This window comes from Enoplosus armatus, chromosome 20 (genome assembly GCF_043641665.1).
Source record: "Enoplosus armatus isolate fEnoArm2 chromosome 20, fEnoArm2.hap1, whole genome shotgun sequence".
Classification (NCBI taxonomy): Eukaryota; Metazoa; Chordata; class Actinopteri; order Centrarchiformes; family Enoplosidae; genus Enoplosus; species Enoplosus armatus.
In genome coordinates, this window is record NC_092199.1 from 9,204,226 (window position 1) to 9,222,015 (window position 17,790).

The 17,790-nt window shown below is 41.1% G+C and overlaps 2 protein-coding genes across 2 annotated transcripts in view; both read left to right on the plus strand.

Moving 5' to 3' along the window:
• The window catches only part of dnmbp (dynamin binding protein), a 33,471-nt gene extending 22,378 nt beyond the window's left edge, over positions 1–11,093 (plus strand). The window contains exons 5-17 of the mRNA XM_070926775.1: positions 2,748–2,962; positions 3,509–3,608; positions 3,999–4,146; positions 5,360–5,377; positions 6,493–6,692; positions 6,788–6,918; positions 7,023–7,127; positions 7,298–7,426; positions 7,536–7,868; positions 7,969–8,157; positions 8,263–8,461; positions 8,560–9,275; positions 9,969–11,093. Of these exons, the coding sequence (XP_070782876.1) occupies positions 2,748–2,962; positions 3,509–3,608; positions 3,999–4,146; positions 5,360–5,377; positions 6,493–6,692; positions 6,788–6,918; positions 7,023–7,127; positions 7,298–7,426; positions 7,536–7,868; positions 7,969–8,157; positions 8,263–8,461; positions 8,560–9,275; positions 9,969–10,154 (2,669 nt within the window). The 3' untranslated portion in view covers positions 10,155–11,093. The remainder of the gene's footprint in view (positions 1–2,747; positions 2,963–3,508; positions 3,609–3,998; positions 4,147–5,359; positions 5,378–6,492; positions 6,693–6,787; positions 6,919–7,022; positions 7,128–7,297; positions 7,427–7,535; positions 7,869–7,968; positions 8,158–8,262; positions 8,462–8,559; positions 9,276–9,968) is intronic.
• Positions 11,094–11,671: 578 nt separating this feature from the next.
• Positions 11,672–16,596, plus strand: LOC139303615 (hyaluronan-binding protein 2-like). The gene is made up of 13 exons (XM_070927460.1): positions 11,672–11,758; positions 11,867–11,894; positions 11,984–12,079; positions 12,301–12,411; positions 12,938–13,054; positions 13,198–13,314; positions 13,426–13,597; positions 13,962–14,128; positions 14,173–14,437; positions 14,549–14,691; positions 14,824–14,961; positions 15,965–16,110; positions 16,204–16,596. Exons 1-13 carry the CDS (start codon positions 11,672–11,674, stop codon positions 16,360–16,362), a joined length of 1,746 nt encoding a protein of 581 aa, XP_070783561.1. The 3' UTR covers positions 16,363–16,596.
• Positions 16,597–17,790: the final 1,194 nt, after the last annotated feature.

The following is a 17,790-nucleotide window of genomic DNA, read 5'->3' on the forward strand; positions in this document are numbered from 1 at the left end:
TATTAACCTTCATACTGCTGGGGTTCTCTACAGACACCCGAAGCCCCCTGCAGTGTCATGATCCAATTCTACTCTGTGTGTGTGTGTGTGTGTGTGTGTACTGTATACACCCAAGGCTTACTGTATGCTATATAATGATACAAGGCCCACACATGACATACACACCCAGATCTATTCAGACAATTTAAACATCTCCTTTCCCAAACAAGACAATGAGAACCGTACTGTGATTTTATCCTGAAAATGCAATATATACCTTTTTGATTTAGTATAATATGGGCTGCTGTGGTTTGTCTTCATAATTACTTAGCAGTCGTCTTCCTATCAGAAACAATAGGTCCTCTGTTGGTCGTCATATTGCAGATATTGAGTTAGCAATCAGCAGGTGTTTATAGTCAGTAATGAAAGAACAGCTGATTAAAATTAAATGGCAAACATTCCCAACAGTTGGTAACAATTAGTGTATTTATTGTGAATCATCATAGAAGACTTTATTTTCCTGATTAGAAAACTTTGACTAGTTGAATTCTCTGGCTTGATACCATAATGAGGCTTCCAGCAGCAGGTTGTTGTTTGTACTGAGTGATTAGTCTCTGATTGCTGGCATCCAGTCACAGGTGTGTGATTCAGTAGATACTGAGTGATTGTTATGTGGGTGTTTCCTGTGGCTGCGGACTGAGTGACACAGGCAGATCCTGTTCCACATGCTGAGATTCTTAAGTTACACCTTAACTTCATGGGCACCTGTGATTGTGTGTCAATTAATGTAATGTATTTCTTTGAAAAATCTAATTTTGGACCACTAACTAATGAATTGTGCTGTTTCCAGCCTCTTGTTGTGTGCAATCGTGCAAGCAAGTGTGTGATGGCTGCATCTCTTTGTAAAACATCACAGAACAAAGAAAAGTGGAATTCCACAGAAGTGGGTCAAATCTGGTCATGTGGTTTCGCAGGTTGGTTATGATGGAAGTGGCTGCATTTTTAGGCATGTGAAGTGGAGCATGTGATGTTGTTGTGTACGTGTGTGTGTGAATAGAGGATCAAACGTGGGAAGAAGCAGATTGATTCCAATTAAATTTGGAGCCTTTTGTTTTCAGTCTCTCTTTGTATTGTGTTGACTTTTAAAACCCATTAGTGGACTACTTTCTCATGAGTGGGGAAATCCTCGAGTGTTAGCGGTTGGCAGAGCAGCAGAGATATGGCACAAGCGATGAGAAAAGCTCCTTGAGTCAAGCTTTAGCCAAGTCACGTGAAGAGAGAGGGATGAGGTCAGGGTAGGAGGGAGACAAAAGGCAGGTGGCCCAAGGATCAGACACTGTGTTCACAAAGTATGATATATTTGAAATGTTTGCCTCAAAATGTAAAAACTTTTGCAATGTCTTTATGTATCAATACTCTCCTGAGAAGTAGGTATTTTTCATGGTAAGCGGTCACACTTTGGAACAAAGTTTCCAAAAGGATGTGACTGTGATGCTGTGTGCATATAGCCTGCAAGTATTTGCAAGTGCATGGAGCAACGTGAGGGTAAGCAGAGTTAACTTCATTAGCCTCTGACAGCATCTGTTCGAGGAGCAAGGGTGACGTCACCCTCATCCGTCAACACAACACAACACAGCACTTTCTGCGTCTTCCCCTGCTGAGATGTAACTGATCTGGAAGCAGTGTTTCCCCTCTGCAGATTTATTCATGGCAATGGTTATAATCCATATTTTCCTGTTATTGCCAACAAATCCAAGAAAAGACCAAAAACAACATTGTGTTAGTCCATCTCATGGTACTTAATGACTTATGGCTTCTTTCTGCATGCTGTGCTTTGTACTTTATTCATGCATCAACCATGAACCTTCACCTGATCAGATTTTATTGGTTGATTAAGACTTTGAACTCATTTTGAAAATTGACACTGTTAGAGGAAGTAGACTGATCAATTGTAATTATGACCTTTATCACCTCCTCAGCTCTCATATTTTAAAAGAAACGTAAATACTTTCCTGAAACAGCTGGGCAAACGTTACTCCAACAGGAGTAAATTGTACATTTTGGGGGACTATTTTCAGCTGCAGATTCGGTGCTTTAGTGAGTATTTATAGGTGTATGTGGGATCGACTTCACATAAACCACAGTAGCCACTATCTAGTAGCCAGTATCTCTCCTCCCTCAGTCCCCCTCTAACTGCCTCCTCTTTAATGTCTGCCCGGTCCCTGAGAGCCTGTATGTCTGTCGTTGCTGTCACAGGCCATTGTGCTGCACACAAAGAGCCTGAGTCCACTCCAGTTTTGGATCCATTCATAAAAAGCAGCGGTGCATGAACCAGGCTCTCCCTCCAGTCCCAGGCACCCCCAGAGATCAGCCTGCTGGGAGTGATAGCAGAGACATTGATCAAAAGCTAGTCAGACAAGACGAAGAGTAAAGGGCGGCCCGGGTGGGTGGGCAGGCAGGAGTGTGTTTGGATATAATGAATGGAGACATGGGCTGGGAACGTTTTTTCTCTTTGCTCTTTCCCTTTCTGGACTTTGTCATCTTTAGAATAACCCCTTTGTGTCACTTTTTCGCCACAACAAGCTTTGTTTATGCCAGTTTCATGGCAATTAATGTATAGAAATGTAAACATGAATATTACAATGAATTATATTTGAAAATGGTGTTAATAGTTCTTGATATAAGAGAGATAGCTGTAAGATCTGATGGAAAACATTTTCATTTCAATTTAGATGGAGCTAAATCTGTCTCCTCTCCTGTCTTTCCAGAGATGACTCTACTCTCGTCCCAACCCAAACCCCTGGACTCCGCCCTGACCCCGGACTCAACCCCCGCCACCGGCACAGGCGCAGAGGATCCCGAACTGAGGATGCTGGAGAAGAGGTCAAAGGTCATCGAGGAGCTGCTGCAGACAGAGAAGGACTACATCAAAGACCTGCAGATGTGTGTCGTGGAGATCATCGAGCCACTGCAGAAGAAGCAGGTAAAAAAGATGTAAACGCTGTGCTGCTGAACGCAACAAATACAAGACAAACTTAAAGACAGCTTCAATAAATAGAAGGAATAAAGTGAGTATGTTTACATGCACACCAGTACCTCTCTGTATACATGAGTATACATCACGCAGTTTGGTTTCAGCTGCGTTTACCCCTGTACTGGATTTACAGTACCTTCTTTGTCTAATCTTCAGTAATGGAAGATGAGAGCACTGTCAGACTTGTTGGTCATCTTATTCTTTGTTATACTGACTAACTACTACAACGCTTAAGAGGAGGAGACACCTGCGAACGTAGCAGAGTATGATCAGAAACCTGAATAAGGTGTTTACATACAACAGTATTCCGGTTTCTGTCGGCCAGCTAGCCCAGGTTTCTCAAACCCAGGATAAGGGCTTTCTAGGTTTCTGAATCAAGGAACAATCATATAATCATAACCAGGATATTCGTGGTTTTGGCTTTGTTTGTATCAGTCAACAGCACAGGGGAACTTTTATCACTATTTTAAAACTTTATTTCTGCCGTTCGTAAAGGTGAAGAATGTGGACTTTGATGGGCTCTTTGGCAACATCAACTCTGTGATCGACCTGTCACAACGCCTGTTTGACACACTGCAGGACACAGACTCTATTGGTAAGAAGAAGTTTTTAATACCTAATACCTTAAATAATGGTTTCACTCACAGTCCAATCAGGTGGCTTCTTTCTGCACGCTGGACTTTGTACTTTATTCATGCATCACCTGAGCACCTAATCAACTTTTATTGGCTGAGTAAGACTTTGAATGCGTTTTGAAAATAGCCAGCCTTACAGGAAGTAAACTGAAAGATGATAACGTGAATTAATGTTTGATTTCTTGTTGTGTTCTGTAGAAAGTTGGAAAAAAGTAACTACAGAGAAGTCACTGGTTACTTTGCCTTCAAACATTTCCGATTTGTGTCTGCACAAACTGACCTTTTACTGAACTTTTACCTGTTTTCCCTTTTTAAATGAACACTTATGTTTCTGTACCCTGTTCTCTCAGGAAAAGTATTTCTGGACTTCAAAACTGAGCTGGAGGAGGTGTACAAGATATACTGCCAGAACCACGACGATGCCATCTCTCTGCTGGAGAGCTACGAGAAGGACGAACACATCCAGTGCCATGTGCTGGAGTGTCTGGAGAAACTGAGGTGAGTGACTGAGAGGAGGAGAAAATGTCTGAAAAAGGGGGCCTCTCTGTAGTTTTTAGTTTTAGATTTCAGCAGTGACCTGTGTGTTTGCACTTGAGTGACCAAAACCGTGCACGTTCGTGTGTGTAAACGCATGAAAACAAAACAAAGAGTGGCCACTAATACAAATGTACAGTTTAAAAGTGAAACATTAACTGTGAAAGGCTGTTGATCATTTATTGTTTGTAGAGTTCAGTGGGTGAAAAAGTAATGGGAACTGTATTGTAACAGCGGGTGTTGTATGAAACCCTTTTTAAATGTTTTAAATAGGTGTTTCAGTCGAATGATAATTTCAAAATGGAGTCTATATATTTTCTGTGGTCTCAGTAAATGTTTTGTCACGTTGTTAGCTGATATTCACTTGTAATTCATTTGTGGGGTTTCTTCAGCAGACTTTGAGCTTTGATGCGTGGGCGAGTTATGATAGAGAAGTGCAGTAAATCTTTAAACAGAAGAAGTACTTTTTCCGTCTGAAACATATTCCCGCTTAAAATCTGCCTTTTTTTTCCTGCCAAGTCACCTTTACCTCACTCCTGCCGTGTGCATGCTCCATCTCATACAGTAGTGTAGCATTCAGTAATGTGGAGCAGTCAAAGAATGTGCCCTGCCTGGTTTCACCTGTCTGGTTTCACCATCAGTGACTCAGACACTTGAGTTGACACCGCTGTGTTTCTGTAAAATATAGTCATCAATCTGCATTTGAAGGTAAACACAGGTTTTGTTAGACCGGAAGCTTTAGAAAAAAAATGGCGCTGGTTCCAAGAAGAAATCTTAATCTTGTTAAGAAATCTTGGTTATTTTTCTAGTCATTTTGTAAGTTTACCATAAAGTCAGGAAAACAATCCTCTTTTCTAAAGTTCGGTTGCAAGCTACTCAGCTTTAAAAAGGTCATGTGTTCTGTTACCTTCTAGAAACTAGAAGCCAAGTTTTACTACCACACTGGGCCTCTGTCCAGCTTTACACAAGAATTCACTAAGCAAAACCATAACAACCGCGGGTTCACGCAGTTGGTTGGTTGCAAAGTTGAAGTGAAATTCATTTACCTCCTTTCGAGTCCTGCAGGATTTAAGACTTGTAGGAAAATTGAATATTCATGAAAGTTATTGTCAGGTCAGAGGTTTATAAATCCTGTTTTTGTTATCTTTCTATCTCTTTCCAACCTTCACATCAACAGGGCCATATATCGCGAGTGGTAAGTCTCCATAACGAGTGTCGTCATGATTTCCCGCATGAGAATCATCTTGACCGCATGCCTTTTGCTCACTAACCCCCTTGGAAATTACCTTTTGTGTGTGTGTGTGTTTACCCTGTGTGATGGCAAAAAAATCCAAGTGTGTGCCGAGTGTGGAAAACTCTAAAAACATCTGCGCTACCACTTCAATTTCCTTCCCTGGACTGGGATGGACTTCATATTTTGTTGTTTGTGTTTGCATGTGCATGTGAATGCTGTTTACTGTTGTTGTGAAGAGCAAAATTCAACATGTCCATGACCCCTCCTCTACGGTTGAGCAAACACATTTAATGCCATCTTCTGGACAAAAACAGCAAATGCAATATACAGTAACAGTAGTAATGTAGTCAATATTGTTTTGTTTTTTTAAAAAACATCAGTTATAAGATGTTTTCTCAATATTATGAGATGATTTATGTGTCCTTGTCAGATTAGATTGTTATGAGAACGTTGTAACCAGAAATCCACCATAAACGTGAAATTACAAGCGTTTTCCTCTTCTGACTGAGTGATAAATGTGTGTATTGACATGTTTTACTGGGTTTACCTTAAATTGGCAAATAAGATGGCACAAATCAAACACTAATTTATTATCCTCATTTTGTGGATAACAACAAATTATCTCGTAACAATGAGGAAAGATTTCTCTTTTAGATGAAAGCGATTGGCTTCCATGCTGACATCAAATCCCAGTTAAATTAATTTGTCCTCTAGATTGCATTAGAACTAAGCAAATCAATACTGTGTTGTGTTTTTTTATTTTGTCTTCCCTGTTCTTTTGTCTCCCAAAAACTGTATTGATCAGAATATATACATATATATGTGTGTGTATATATATATATATATATGTGATGATGGTTACATATCATTGGATTACACAATCCACATGATACATGTGTTACATGAACATGGGAAGAAATTTTTTTTCTTCTTTTCGAATTTCTCGTCAACATCATTCAATAGCTGTGACTGTAATAGTGGGTGAAATGCTGACTGTGTGGTTCTCTCACACTTCACATACTCTTAATTTTTCCCTCCAACCAAAATCTGCTGTCTCTGTCGCTTTTTTTTTTCAGGGGGAAAACAAATTACATCAACCTCGGCTCTTTCTTAATCAAGCCGGTGCAGCGGGTGATGCGTTACCCGCTGCTGCTGATGGAGCTGCTGGGAGCCACACCGGAGAGCCACCACGACCGGCCCCAGCTGACTCAGGCTCTGCTGGCCGTCAAAGAGATCAACGTCAACATCAACGAGTACAAGCGCAGGAAGGACCTCGGTAAAGAGATCCCTTAAAGCCTGATTGATTTTAGTCTTTTTTTGTTGCTTTTATCCAGCACACAGTCTGAACTGTTCTCCCTCTGCTGTCCACAGTGGTGAAGTACAGGAAAGGCGACGAGGACACGTTCATTGACAAGATCTCCAAGCTGAGCATGCACTCCATTATCAAAAAATCCAACCGAGTCAGCAGCCACCTCAAGCACCTCACGGGAATTTCACCTCAGGTAGATCACTGCTCCTTGACATGTTCTTAACCAGAGTGGCGGGAAGACTGTCTGAAACGTGCTGGTTCTGATTTTTACCTTTTTGTCTTCTGTCTCTTTCACAGATTAAAGATGAAGCGTTTGATGAGGCTGAGAAGAGATTCAGGCTGCAGGAGAGACTCATCAAGTCTTTCATCAGGGACATTTCCTTGTACCTGCAACACATAAGGGTAGGAACATTTTACCACGATCGCATGAAATACCCGAACAACTCAGTGTCTTGACCATATCAGAACCTGAAAATAGAAATACACGTTGTGCCTGATTCATGCCATTTTTTATTTAATACTTTAGTTACATCCCATAACAACGTGGATTGTAATAAAATGTGTCTCTTTAGGAATCAGCGTCCGTGAAGGTCTTGGCAGCCATCAGTTTCTCTGACATCTACACGGAGCGCAGTATCCTCGACCCCGAGCGCTTCCAGAGAGCTCACCGCTGCATCAGTGACAAACAGTTCACACAGTTTGTAAGTCCTCTTCCTCTCTTTAGCCTCACTTAGTTGCTGTGAAAGTGCATTGGGAATGACTGACTGATCATGTTATCTGTCAACCCCCCGTCCTTCATTCCCTGAGCAGAAGGAGCGCACAGAGGCCTTAGTCATCAACCCGCTCACCCAGCTCCTCCTCATGTTCGCTGGGCCGCACAAACTCATCCAAAAGCGCTTTGACAAGCTGCTGGACTACGACAACTGCAAGGAGCGCGCCGACCGCCTCAAAGACCGCCGTGTCCAGGATGAGCTGCAGGCGGCACGCAACAACTACGAGGCGCTCAACGCCCAACTTCTGGACGAGCTCCCCAAGTTCCACGGTGCGGCGGAGGACCTGTTTACTGGCTGTGTGAGGGATTTCTCTCAAGCTCAGAAGGACTTCATGAAGACGACTCTGGGAGAGCTGAAGCCCCTCCTACACGTGGTGAGTCTGTCTTTGTTGATGAGGGTGTTGAAGGAAGTGGGATTTTTTCAGGAATATTAATATACCTATTTTTGCTTTTTCTTCACCCCACCTCCAGTTTTCTAACAAACCTGGCACAGAGAGCAACCTGATCGCACAGTTTCAAGAAGAGTACGGACGAGTTCTCCAGCTTCTGCAGGGATTTAGCTTCTGCCCAGAGAACCTGCCTCCAGCCACGTCCACAAAAAAGCCCTTCGAGAAGAAGACCCTGGAGAAGCAGACCTCTAAAAAGCAACTGCAGGGACCTGTGAGTTGAACTCTCATCTTATTTGTGCCATACCAGATGTTAATGAATAATGCTTTCATAGCTGTAACATGATCAAACCATGAGTCTTGTCCTTGTTCCTTGCAGCCTAGCACCATCATGCAGACAAATGAGCACCGTGCAGGACTTCTGGTACGCTATGGTCCTGAGAAACTCTTCCAGGCCGAGAGAAACTTCAATGCAGCCCAGGATCTGGACGTCTGTATACAAGAGGGAGATCTTGTGGGTGTAATCAAGCAGCAGGACCCCATGGGTAGCAACAACCGCTGGCTAATTGATAATGGAGGTAGGTAATGTTTTGATGTCTGAGGTTCTGTCACTGGGAAAAATGGTGCAGCCATAAAATCCATTTCCATGTTTTCTCTTGCTTTTCTTAATTTGCAGTTGCCAAGGGTTTTGTGTACAGCTCCTTCCTCAAACCCTACAACCCACGCAGGAGCCAGTCAGACGTGTCCATAGAGAGCCAATCGTCCAATGAGTCAGGCTACGGCGGCTCCTCCCCTGTTTTCTCCCGTCAAAACAGCAACAGCACACTGACCTTCAACCAGGAAACGGCCACCGTCAGCTTTTCCACATCGCAGCCCCAAAGTCATTCGTCGCCACACCCTTCGCTGGACTCTGCCTCATCTCGTAGGAGTCACCACAGAGATGCACCCAACCCTGACTCTGCCAGTCAGAGCAACTCCATAAACTCCTCGCCCCGAAATCCCTCAAACCGCAGGGAGTTCTCAGACCAAACGCACCGAAATTCTCCCAGTCACAGAGACGCAGAGCCTTCTTACCGGCATCCAGGCAGTCACAGGGACGCCTATGATACGAGTTACGCAAGTCAGAGCAGCCAGAAGGAGATGTCAGACCTCTCGGAGACAGACTCTTATTCTTCACACAGGAACTATCGCTCACAGCGGCATGGACACTCAGACAAAACCTACAACTCATACCAGTGGAGAAATGGGGATAATAGTGGACAGAAGAGGTCTGCTTACTCCAGAGATGAGTACATCGAGCCGGAGCCGGAGCCGGAGCCAGAACCAGAACCAGAACCAGAACCAGAACCAGAACCAGAACCAGAACACGAGAGTGAATTAGATGGTCATCAGGTGAGATTCTGTTTGACTGCTTTGATGTATTTTGCATTTATAATCAGGCATTTACCAAAACAAGGTCAGACGATGTATTTTCAAGTGATTAAAGTAACTATTGTGTTGAACTTTTATCTAACAAAAACAACTTTTTAAATTATTCTGATGGTGTGAGGACTCTACAGTTTCTCTCAGCTCTATGGAGCATTTTAGCTTCTTTCAGTACATTGTTTCGGTTTTATGGCCCACAACTTAACTATTTTGGTTCACTCTCAAGTTTCCAGCCACAACAGGTAGCTGTTTTTAGTGAAAAAGTTCTTAACTCATTAACTCATTGTACACTACCTGTCCAGCACCAAACGGCGTACAAAGTTAGCAACTAGCTGGTGAACAGAGTGCAGCATTTAGCAGCCAGATGTTTCCCTCAGGAAGTTGGTGGAGACCATAAAGCTAAAAGGAAATTATATTAGTCCAGCAGTCAGAAACAGGACTCCAAATGAATGCTAATGTTGTTCTGCGTCTGCTTGATGTGTAAATAGGCAACTGTTTGCCAACACATTAGCCATATCAACCTTATAAGGTGATTTTATGTCAATGTTGTGTTTATTCCGCTGCCACCAGGGTGCCAAAAACATTAACTAACACTGCTTTTAAAATTGAAAAAACACAAACTAACGATGGCATTGTTTTTATTTATTTATTTGTGTTTAGATTTACTACGCACTCTACTCCTTCGATGCCCGTTGCGCCAATGAATTGAGTATCTCGGCCAATCAGCGGCTGCGGATACTGGAGTTCCAGGACATGAATGGCAACACTGACTGGTGGCTTGGGGATGCGGGAGGCCGGCGAGGCTACGTGCCTTCCAACTACATCCGCAAATCAGAATATACATGAACACAGGTTTTATCATGTGGACTTCGACCTTAAGAAGGCTTACTCTGCGAGCAGACAGAGCAAAAAAGACAAACGAGCATCTGGACACGCTGTGACTAATTTCTGATCTGTTGTCATGGAGTTTGATGGTGAGGAGGACTGACTATTGCTGCTGACTGCTCCTAAAAGTTAGCATTATATGCCTATATTTATAGACTTTTTATATTATTTTTACTTACTGGAAATTGCACCCTACCCTCTCTTGTTTCCAGTGAAAAACCTGTGAATTGCACCAGATTTATGCCGTATTCTCTGGGGCAGAAGACAATGAATCGTATGTTTAAGAGAACAGTCTTAAAGGTTAGCACATTGAGAGATTGCAATGGAAATGTGAACGTTTTGGGTTCAGACTGGTTCTTCTAAACAAACAAGTGGAATGCAGACAGACTGACCTAAACACTGTGTTATTGACTTTTTTTTTTCCTGCATATGGTTTATTACACCACTATACTGATGCATGAATATTGGATGCATTTACACCATACTGTTCAACAATCAAGGTTTGAGGCACTTATGATGATGATCCATTGGTTGCTAGTTTTGAAGTGTCTGTGGAGCCATCAACAAGAATCTGGAGTGTTGTATGAAATTAATAAGGACTATATGAATTCAAATCAAGGACATATGATTTATGGTTTACAAGCACTCCCCTCGTCAGTAACCTGAATACATAAACATTTAAGTTACATTTAACTGGGTTAACACTGCAAACAGGTGATGACCCCTTCTACCTGTAAGAGGTTAACCAACAGGGAGAGAGTGATTGTGGTCTGATCTTAACTCTGATTTCTCCACATACTCCGTGTACATTATATATAGTACTGTATATTGAGAATATGCTATTGCTCCCACTGTAAGGTGATCACTGTTTGAATAAAAAACAGCTCAGCTGACAAATCACGACAGTGTCTGGAAGATTTTTTTGGAAGATCAGTGTGTGTCATGGTGTTACATACATTTTGGCATGTATAGAGTTATTAATGACCACAAAACGATGTATTCTGTCAGTGGATGTCAGAGCTTCCCACCAGCGCATGAACACACCACATAGACAGACTTTTCAAATCAATCTACACTTTCAACTGTTTTACCATACAACAATAAAGCAAAATGTGACCCAAAAAAGGTTTAAATTGCAAACCAGATTTTGTGATAGTTTCAGCTGCTCGCTTTAGTAAAGCAAATGCCTCTTGCATATTGAGAAACCTCAGGTCACTCAGTAACAACCTGATGACCACAAACTGATTTTAAAGATTGTGTCCACTTTTTTTTTTGCTTACTGCTTTTACTTCTGATGACCTCAACAGAAAAAAGTTCACAGGGCAAAGACAAAGTATTGTATCACATGTAACTCCTGTTGAATCAATGCAGGGTCCTAATGATTAACAGGTGGGTGGAGTGTTTGGGGGTCTCGAGAGGGATTATTTAGGAGAGTCTGAGGAGCGAAAAGCAAACCATAGACTCACTCTGGTCCCATCATGGCCAGGGTCTGCATCAACATGGTCTGCTTCATAGCTTTGCTCTTACAACTGTGTGCACTCACTGTGTTTGGAGAGGACTTTTATGTAAGTATGCATAAAATAGGAAAACATGGACTCTAAGCATTTATTGATACTGTGGAAGGGATACAAAACAGAGTGATTAATAATTGATATATTTTGATTTTGTTACAGGTGATCGCAGAAACCGATGACACTGGTGGTAAAGACAGTTCCAGTTTTACATTGTTGCAGTACACTTCATCAGTCCTTCATGACTTGAACTCTTAAATGCCTCTCTTTTCCTCACAGCTTATGAGTATTATTATGATTATCCCACTGAAAGCCCTGCGGAAGATTTGGATTTGACTCTAGATGACTGGTTGTATGAACTCATGGATTTCACAGGTAAATTACCTTCAAATAGTAAAGGTGAGGGTTTGATGCTGTATATACTAAATGCACACTAGTTTAACTGAGATATGGCTTCTGTCGTATGATGCATTGATCAACATCCACACAATCAATTGCACTCTGCTCTTAACTGATTTTTCTTTGTGGAAACTGGTGAGACTGCATGTCAGGTCTTTGTGTTAGCAAGTATTTGACGTGACTCTGTCTTCATTTAGACGAGTGTGATCCAAACCCATGTTTGAATGGAGGCGTCTGTGACCACGCTGCTGATGGAGGCTTCAAATGTTCCTGCCCTGAGCCTTACTCAGGAAAGAAGTGTCAGACAGGTACGCCTGTCAACCCGTGCTCGTTTATCTACAGCAGATGTAAAGAGGAATTACGTAATGTATGTTGAATACCACCAAATATATGTTTTGAACCCTTGTATGTCAGTGTTTTTCATTGACTAAACTACCTTTTGATTGATTGAGCTTCACTTGCAATATTCAGTTTCTCAATGTCTCTTAATTTAAGGCTAACCTAATAAATTATAAAAATTCAAAGTAAAAGTTGAAAAAATGTTTTGCCTTTTTGTGTATTGTCCCTGTAAATAAAATATAAATGCCAGACAATACTAGATAATATATATATATATAATAGACCTTACTTACTTTTCTTCTCCCTGCAGGTTTTTCTTCAGCTTTCAATTTGAAGTTACTATGTGCAGGATTGGAAAGATTATGACTTTTGCGCCCCCCTGTGTTCACAACAAAAAGACTACACAAATTCTACACATAGTAGCTACAAAAAAAATGGGTTCCTATGTAGTTTTTGAACTAAGTTAAAGTAAAGTAAAATGAATGTGTTTTTCAGTGAAAGATGTTTGCAGGAGTGTGAAATGTGGCCATGGAAGCTGTGTTGTCACATCTACTGCTCCATTCCACGAGTGCAAGTGCAAACCTCCGTACAAACCACCCAACTGCAAGAAAGGTCTGTTTTTATGGATTTCTATAGATTTTTTTTTTTTGGTCAGGTTTTTTTAGTTTTCTCATTATATTACACTCTCAAAGTTCTGTTGTGTTGAGTCCTTTGCACTGGACATCAGACACTGATCTTCTTGCATGCGTTCACAGCTTCTCCCTGCAGGCCCAGTCCTTGTCTGAATGGAGGCTCTTGCATGAAGGGTCCCAAACGCTCCTCCTTCCAGTGCTCTTGCCCTGATGGACACAGTGGAAAGTTCTGTGAAGTTGGTAAATACAATTCTCTCACTGCCCTTAATAGAAAACCACACATTAAAACCAACTTCCGTCCCATAAGAACCGACATATTACCTGGCTAAAGGGAATTTTTGTTCTTTTCAGGACCAGACGACTGTTACCAAGAGGACGGAGAGTTTTACCGCGGCATGGTGAGTGTGACGGTTGAAGGGGAAGAGTGTCTGGACTGGAACTCCTATTTCATCCTGCAGAAAGGGGGCGACCCCTTCAAAGAGTATGCAGGCTTCGACGGAATTGGACCGCACAATTATTGCAGGTGAGGAGCCACCTTATTTAAGTAAATATTGCATATGCTTACTGTTGACATAACCATGTTTGTGTTCATATGTGGATACAGTACATGTGATGTATTCAAACAAAACTTTGTTTGCTGATGTGTTATTGTGAAACTCCTCTTTGAATGTTTTTGTTAAAAAGTATTCTCAGTAACTCAAGGCACACTTACAAAGGGATGTCAGTAATTGGTTTATTAATAACAATAAATAGATAATAGGCTCTTAAAATGCATGAATAAAAACAACATTTGGGTTGCCAGGTTGTGAGATTTGTTAAAAAATGATGTCTGAATATAGTGGTAGTGAGTTTTTTAATACTTGTTTTAAAATCTCTGTGTATTCAAGGAACCCTGATGGAGACGATCAGCCCTGGTGCTTCATTAACAAAAATGACAAATTAAAGTGGAACTATTGTAAAGTTAGGAAATGTTCTGGAGGTACACACACACACACACACACACACACACACACACACACACACACACACACACACACACACAGAGAGACAACAATCCTGGCCTCCACAATCCCCATTTGCTCATCTTGATTTCCCTCCCAGTTCCACCCACCATACAAACCATCCATGAAACAGATCCAACTCCAGCCAAGCCGGACGTCACTGCTGCCCAGTTCTCCCAATGCGGGAGCCCGCAGCCCAGCCGCTCCGCGAGGATCTTCGGAGGGAAGAAGTCTCTTCCTGGGGCTCATCCTTGGCAGGTATCCCTGCAGACCAGATCCAGAGGCTCCTCCGGGCCCTTCAGCCACATCTGTGGAGGCATCCTCCTCGAGTCCTGCTGGGTACTCACTGCTGCACACTGCATGTAAGCTCCGGTATCTGAGTTGTTTTGGTGCACAGAAACAGTTTCAGTTGTTTGATGTGGATTTGTACATGGACACACTCACCCAACTCTCTAGGGGTTTTGTTTGTTCAGTAAAAGTGGAGTGGAAATGCAGGTGGTGCTGGGAGGAGTGGACATAGAGAAGGATGAAGCATACGATCAGGTCATTCCTGTGCAGAAGGCCATTGTGCATGAGGATTACAAGGAGAGCCCCTTTGCTCTTCATAATGATGTTGGTGAGGTGCAAAGATAGCTGTTTATCACTCAGTTAAATGTAATTAATTAATTAATTAGTGTCCACTTGGACAAATGGAAACCTGTTTTTTCATTATTAAATTTACTGATATGCCGTTACCTCTCCTGTGCAGCCATGCTTCAGCTGAAAGTCATGGACAGACCGTACTGTGCCATAGAAACCCGCTTTGTAAAGACAGCCTGTCTGCCAAACCAGCCCTTCATCAGCGGGACCGAGTGTGTGATCTCAGGGTGGGGTGTGACTGAAACACGTAAGCATCATTTGAATCTGTACTGTCAACTACTGCATAACAAACAGTCATAACATAATGATCGGTGTGAGTTAGTGGGGAACAAATTGGTAGTCCGTATTTAGTCAAAAGGAATATTATTAATAAAAAGTATATTTGAGTTGAAATAAAGCAGAAGTAGTTTTAAGAACATGAAGCAAAAAGAAAAGCCCAGCTATGAGATTGAATCAATAAAATGGAAAATGTTTTGAACTTGGCAGCTCATGGATATTCATCCAATTCACCTAGACCTATAGCACGCATTTACATTGGAAAACAGGGTAAAGTATCTCTACTTGTCCATTTCAAAGTGTGCCGTTTCAAGTGCTGTATTAGTGAACTGATACTCTAAATGTCAGAAAACAAATTACTGCAGAAAATATTAATAAATTAGATACTCAACAAACATTTGAAAAATACTTGAGCATAAAGAGCAAAAGAAAAGTCTGCTTCGCATAACATTGCTATGTTTACTTTTTAAAAATCGAATTCATTTATTTAATATTTCCTATTATTTTTGTTGTTATTATTATATAATCATTTTCATTACAATAGGTTAGGTTGATTATTAGTAATATGTTATATATGCCTTTATCACTATTTTGCTGTATATATGTATAAGTTGATGTATCATTATTATGTTCATAATTAATTTTTTTTTTACAGCACATTTGCGTGTATCTGTATACATTATGTGTATTTTTCCTTCCATCCTTTCTTTTAAATCTATTTTCTCATGCATGAATCCAAGTGTTAAAAAACAGATATTTACATAAAGTGTAAAGTTTAAATTGAATTGCAGCAGAGTGCGATCACAATATTGACATAAAAGACAAGAAGAAAGTAGTTACGTTTGTTTTCTTCTACAAGTTTCTTTATCTTGAACCTTATTCCTTAAGACTTGACTTAACATGTCATTGAATGCATCTGAACATTACAGTTTAACTGATCTAATCTGTTTGATGCTGCTGTCTTCATGTCCCAGAGAAGTACGGTACCAACCAGCTGCTGGATGCTCGTGTTCTCCTGATCTCCCAGGACAAATGTAAAGCTCCCCACGTTTACGGAGACTCGCTGGATGACAGCATGTTCTGTGCAGGCAACATGAAAGGAGGTGTTGACTCCTGCCAGGTCTGTGAGAGATTTTTCTTTTATGACAGCATCCATGAGAACAAACAGAGAGAAAGTAAAAGCCTGATAAAAACCTCCTCTCTGTCCCTGCAGGGTGACTCTGGCGGCCCTCTGGTGTGTGAGCGTAATGGGACCCACTATGTTGTTGGTGTGGTGAGCTGGGGCGACGGCTGCGGAAAGAAGTACAAGCCTGGCGTCTACGCCAACGTCGGCAGATTTGTGGACTGGATCGCTCATCATTTACTCTCATAAGGATCCATGTGGCAGCACTGCACTGTATACGACAATTACAGACACGCTGCCACTAACTTTACTTCAGGAAAAATTAGTTAGGATCAGAAAGTTTGTCAAAACTGAGTGTCAAACATGTGCCACATTACCTCATGTGTATTAGTGTTTTAACTTTACCTCACTGTGGTGTAATTACAATGCTAATGTATCTCCTAGTGTATGTAAACATGCTTGCAGCAACTGTTAATAAAGATAACTACAAAATATATATAAGGATTTCTGAGTGAGTCCTTTAAACCAACACATTTTATCAATAATTTGTTAATCTTTGTGAGTTCATATTAAAAGGAATAGGCATACTCTGTTATCAATATAATAAATAGTTCTGGTAAGTTTTGATTGTAATGCAGTGTGACGCATGTAGGTATCTAAGACCACAACATGCATTTTTGTACAATACAAACTTTTGTATTTTATTGGACACAGTATGCAGCATGATAATTCAGAGAAAGAAAAAAGGGAGAAACGCAAACAAAAAAAAGACCACAGGGGAAAAAAAACATCAACACACACACTTTAATGTGTATCAGAAAAGTATCCCAAATGTGACCAGTTTTGCTTTGGACATCAATGTTGACCCTGCTCTCTGTCATGAGTTTAATCCATTCAGTTTACCCGCTGGTTTATGTGGTACTCTTCCAGTTACGTAAAATAAACCTGACCGCTACACGAAAACCTCTTACTGCCCACTCAAACACTGCTATAGTGAGCCCTGGTGGAATGAGAGACACATTTATGGGGATTATTTTTTGGTTTATTAGAATAACATATGTTTGTCTTTAACCTCAACTGTTTGAGGGGTGTAGGATAATGTCTATGCAGAATATTCCAATGGATAAACATCCCAAATGTAATCTTAAGATAAGCACAAACAGGAAATTACATAAAAAGTTTGAACATAATGCCCTTAATTAATTAAACATTATTTCATGCAGTGTCTCTTGCATAAAACGGTCACCATGTATTTACAGTGTGTTGCCTTAGGAGCACCACCACAGGATAAATGAGTCGTACTTGTTAGTCTTTGGTGTACTCCTAGTTTAATGTTTTCTTGGTCTGATATCTAAAAGAGAAAGAAACTCAAAACAAATGCAAACAATTCTGCCAGTTTTAATTAACTGAAGAGATGCAAAGTGACATTTTGCTTGCAAAGAGTTTAAAGTTGAAATTGACAGGCATTACTTAAAAGCAAATAAGACAAGGTTAAATAAATGAAACCACGGTGCAAAACAAGTAAGTAAACACACAGCAACTCCCACACAATCAATGCTGCTGGCTAAAGATTGACAAGTATGAGGGATGAGTGGGAAATCAAGGAGGTTTGGGGGATTATAGTCAATCGCTGGATCTTCAGTCTCCTACATTGTGCTGAGAGTTACACACAGCACC

What these genes read in the sequence shown, in the direction of transcription:
- LOC139303615 (XM_070927460.1), top strand. Translation starts at nt 11,672, where the DNA reads ATGGCCAGGGTCTGCATCAACATGGTCTGCTTCATAGCTTTGCTCTTA. An exon ending in TGGAAAGTTCTGTGAAGTTG is followed by an intron (nt 13,315 to 13,425) that starts GTAAATACAATT and finishes TGTTCTTTTCAG; the next exon opens with GACCAGACGACTGTTACCAA. An exon ending in CTCACTGCTGCACACTGCAT is followed by an intron (nt 14,438 to 14,548) that starts GTAAGCTCCGGT and finishes TTGTTTGTTCAG; the next exon opens with TAAAAGTGGAGTGGAAATGC.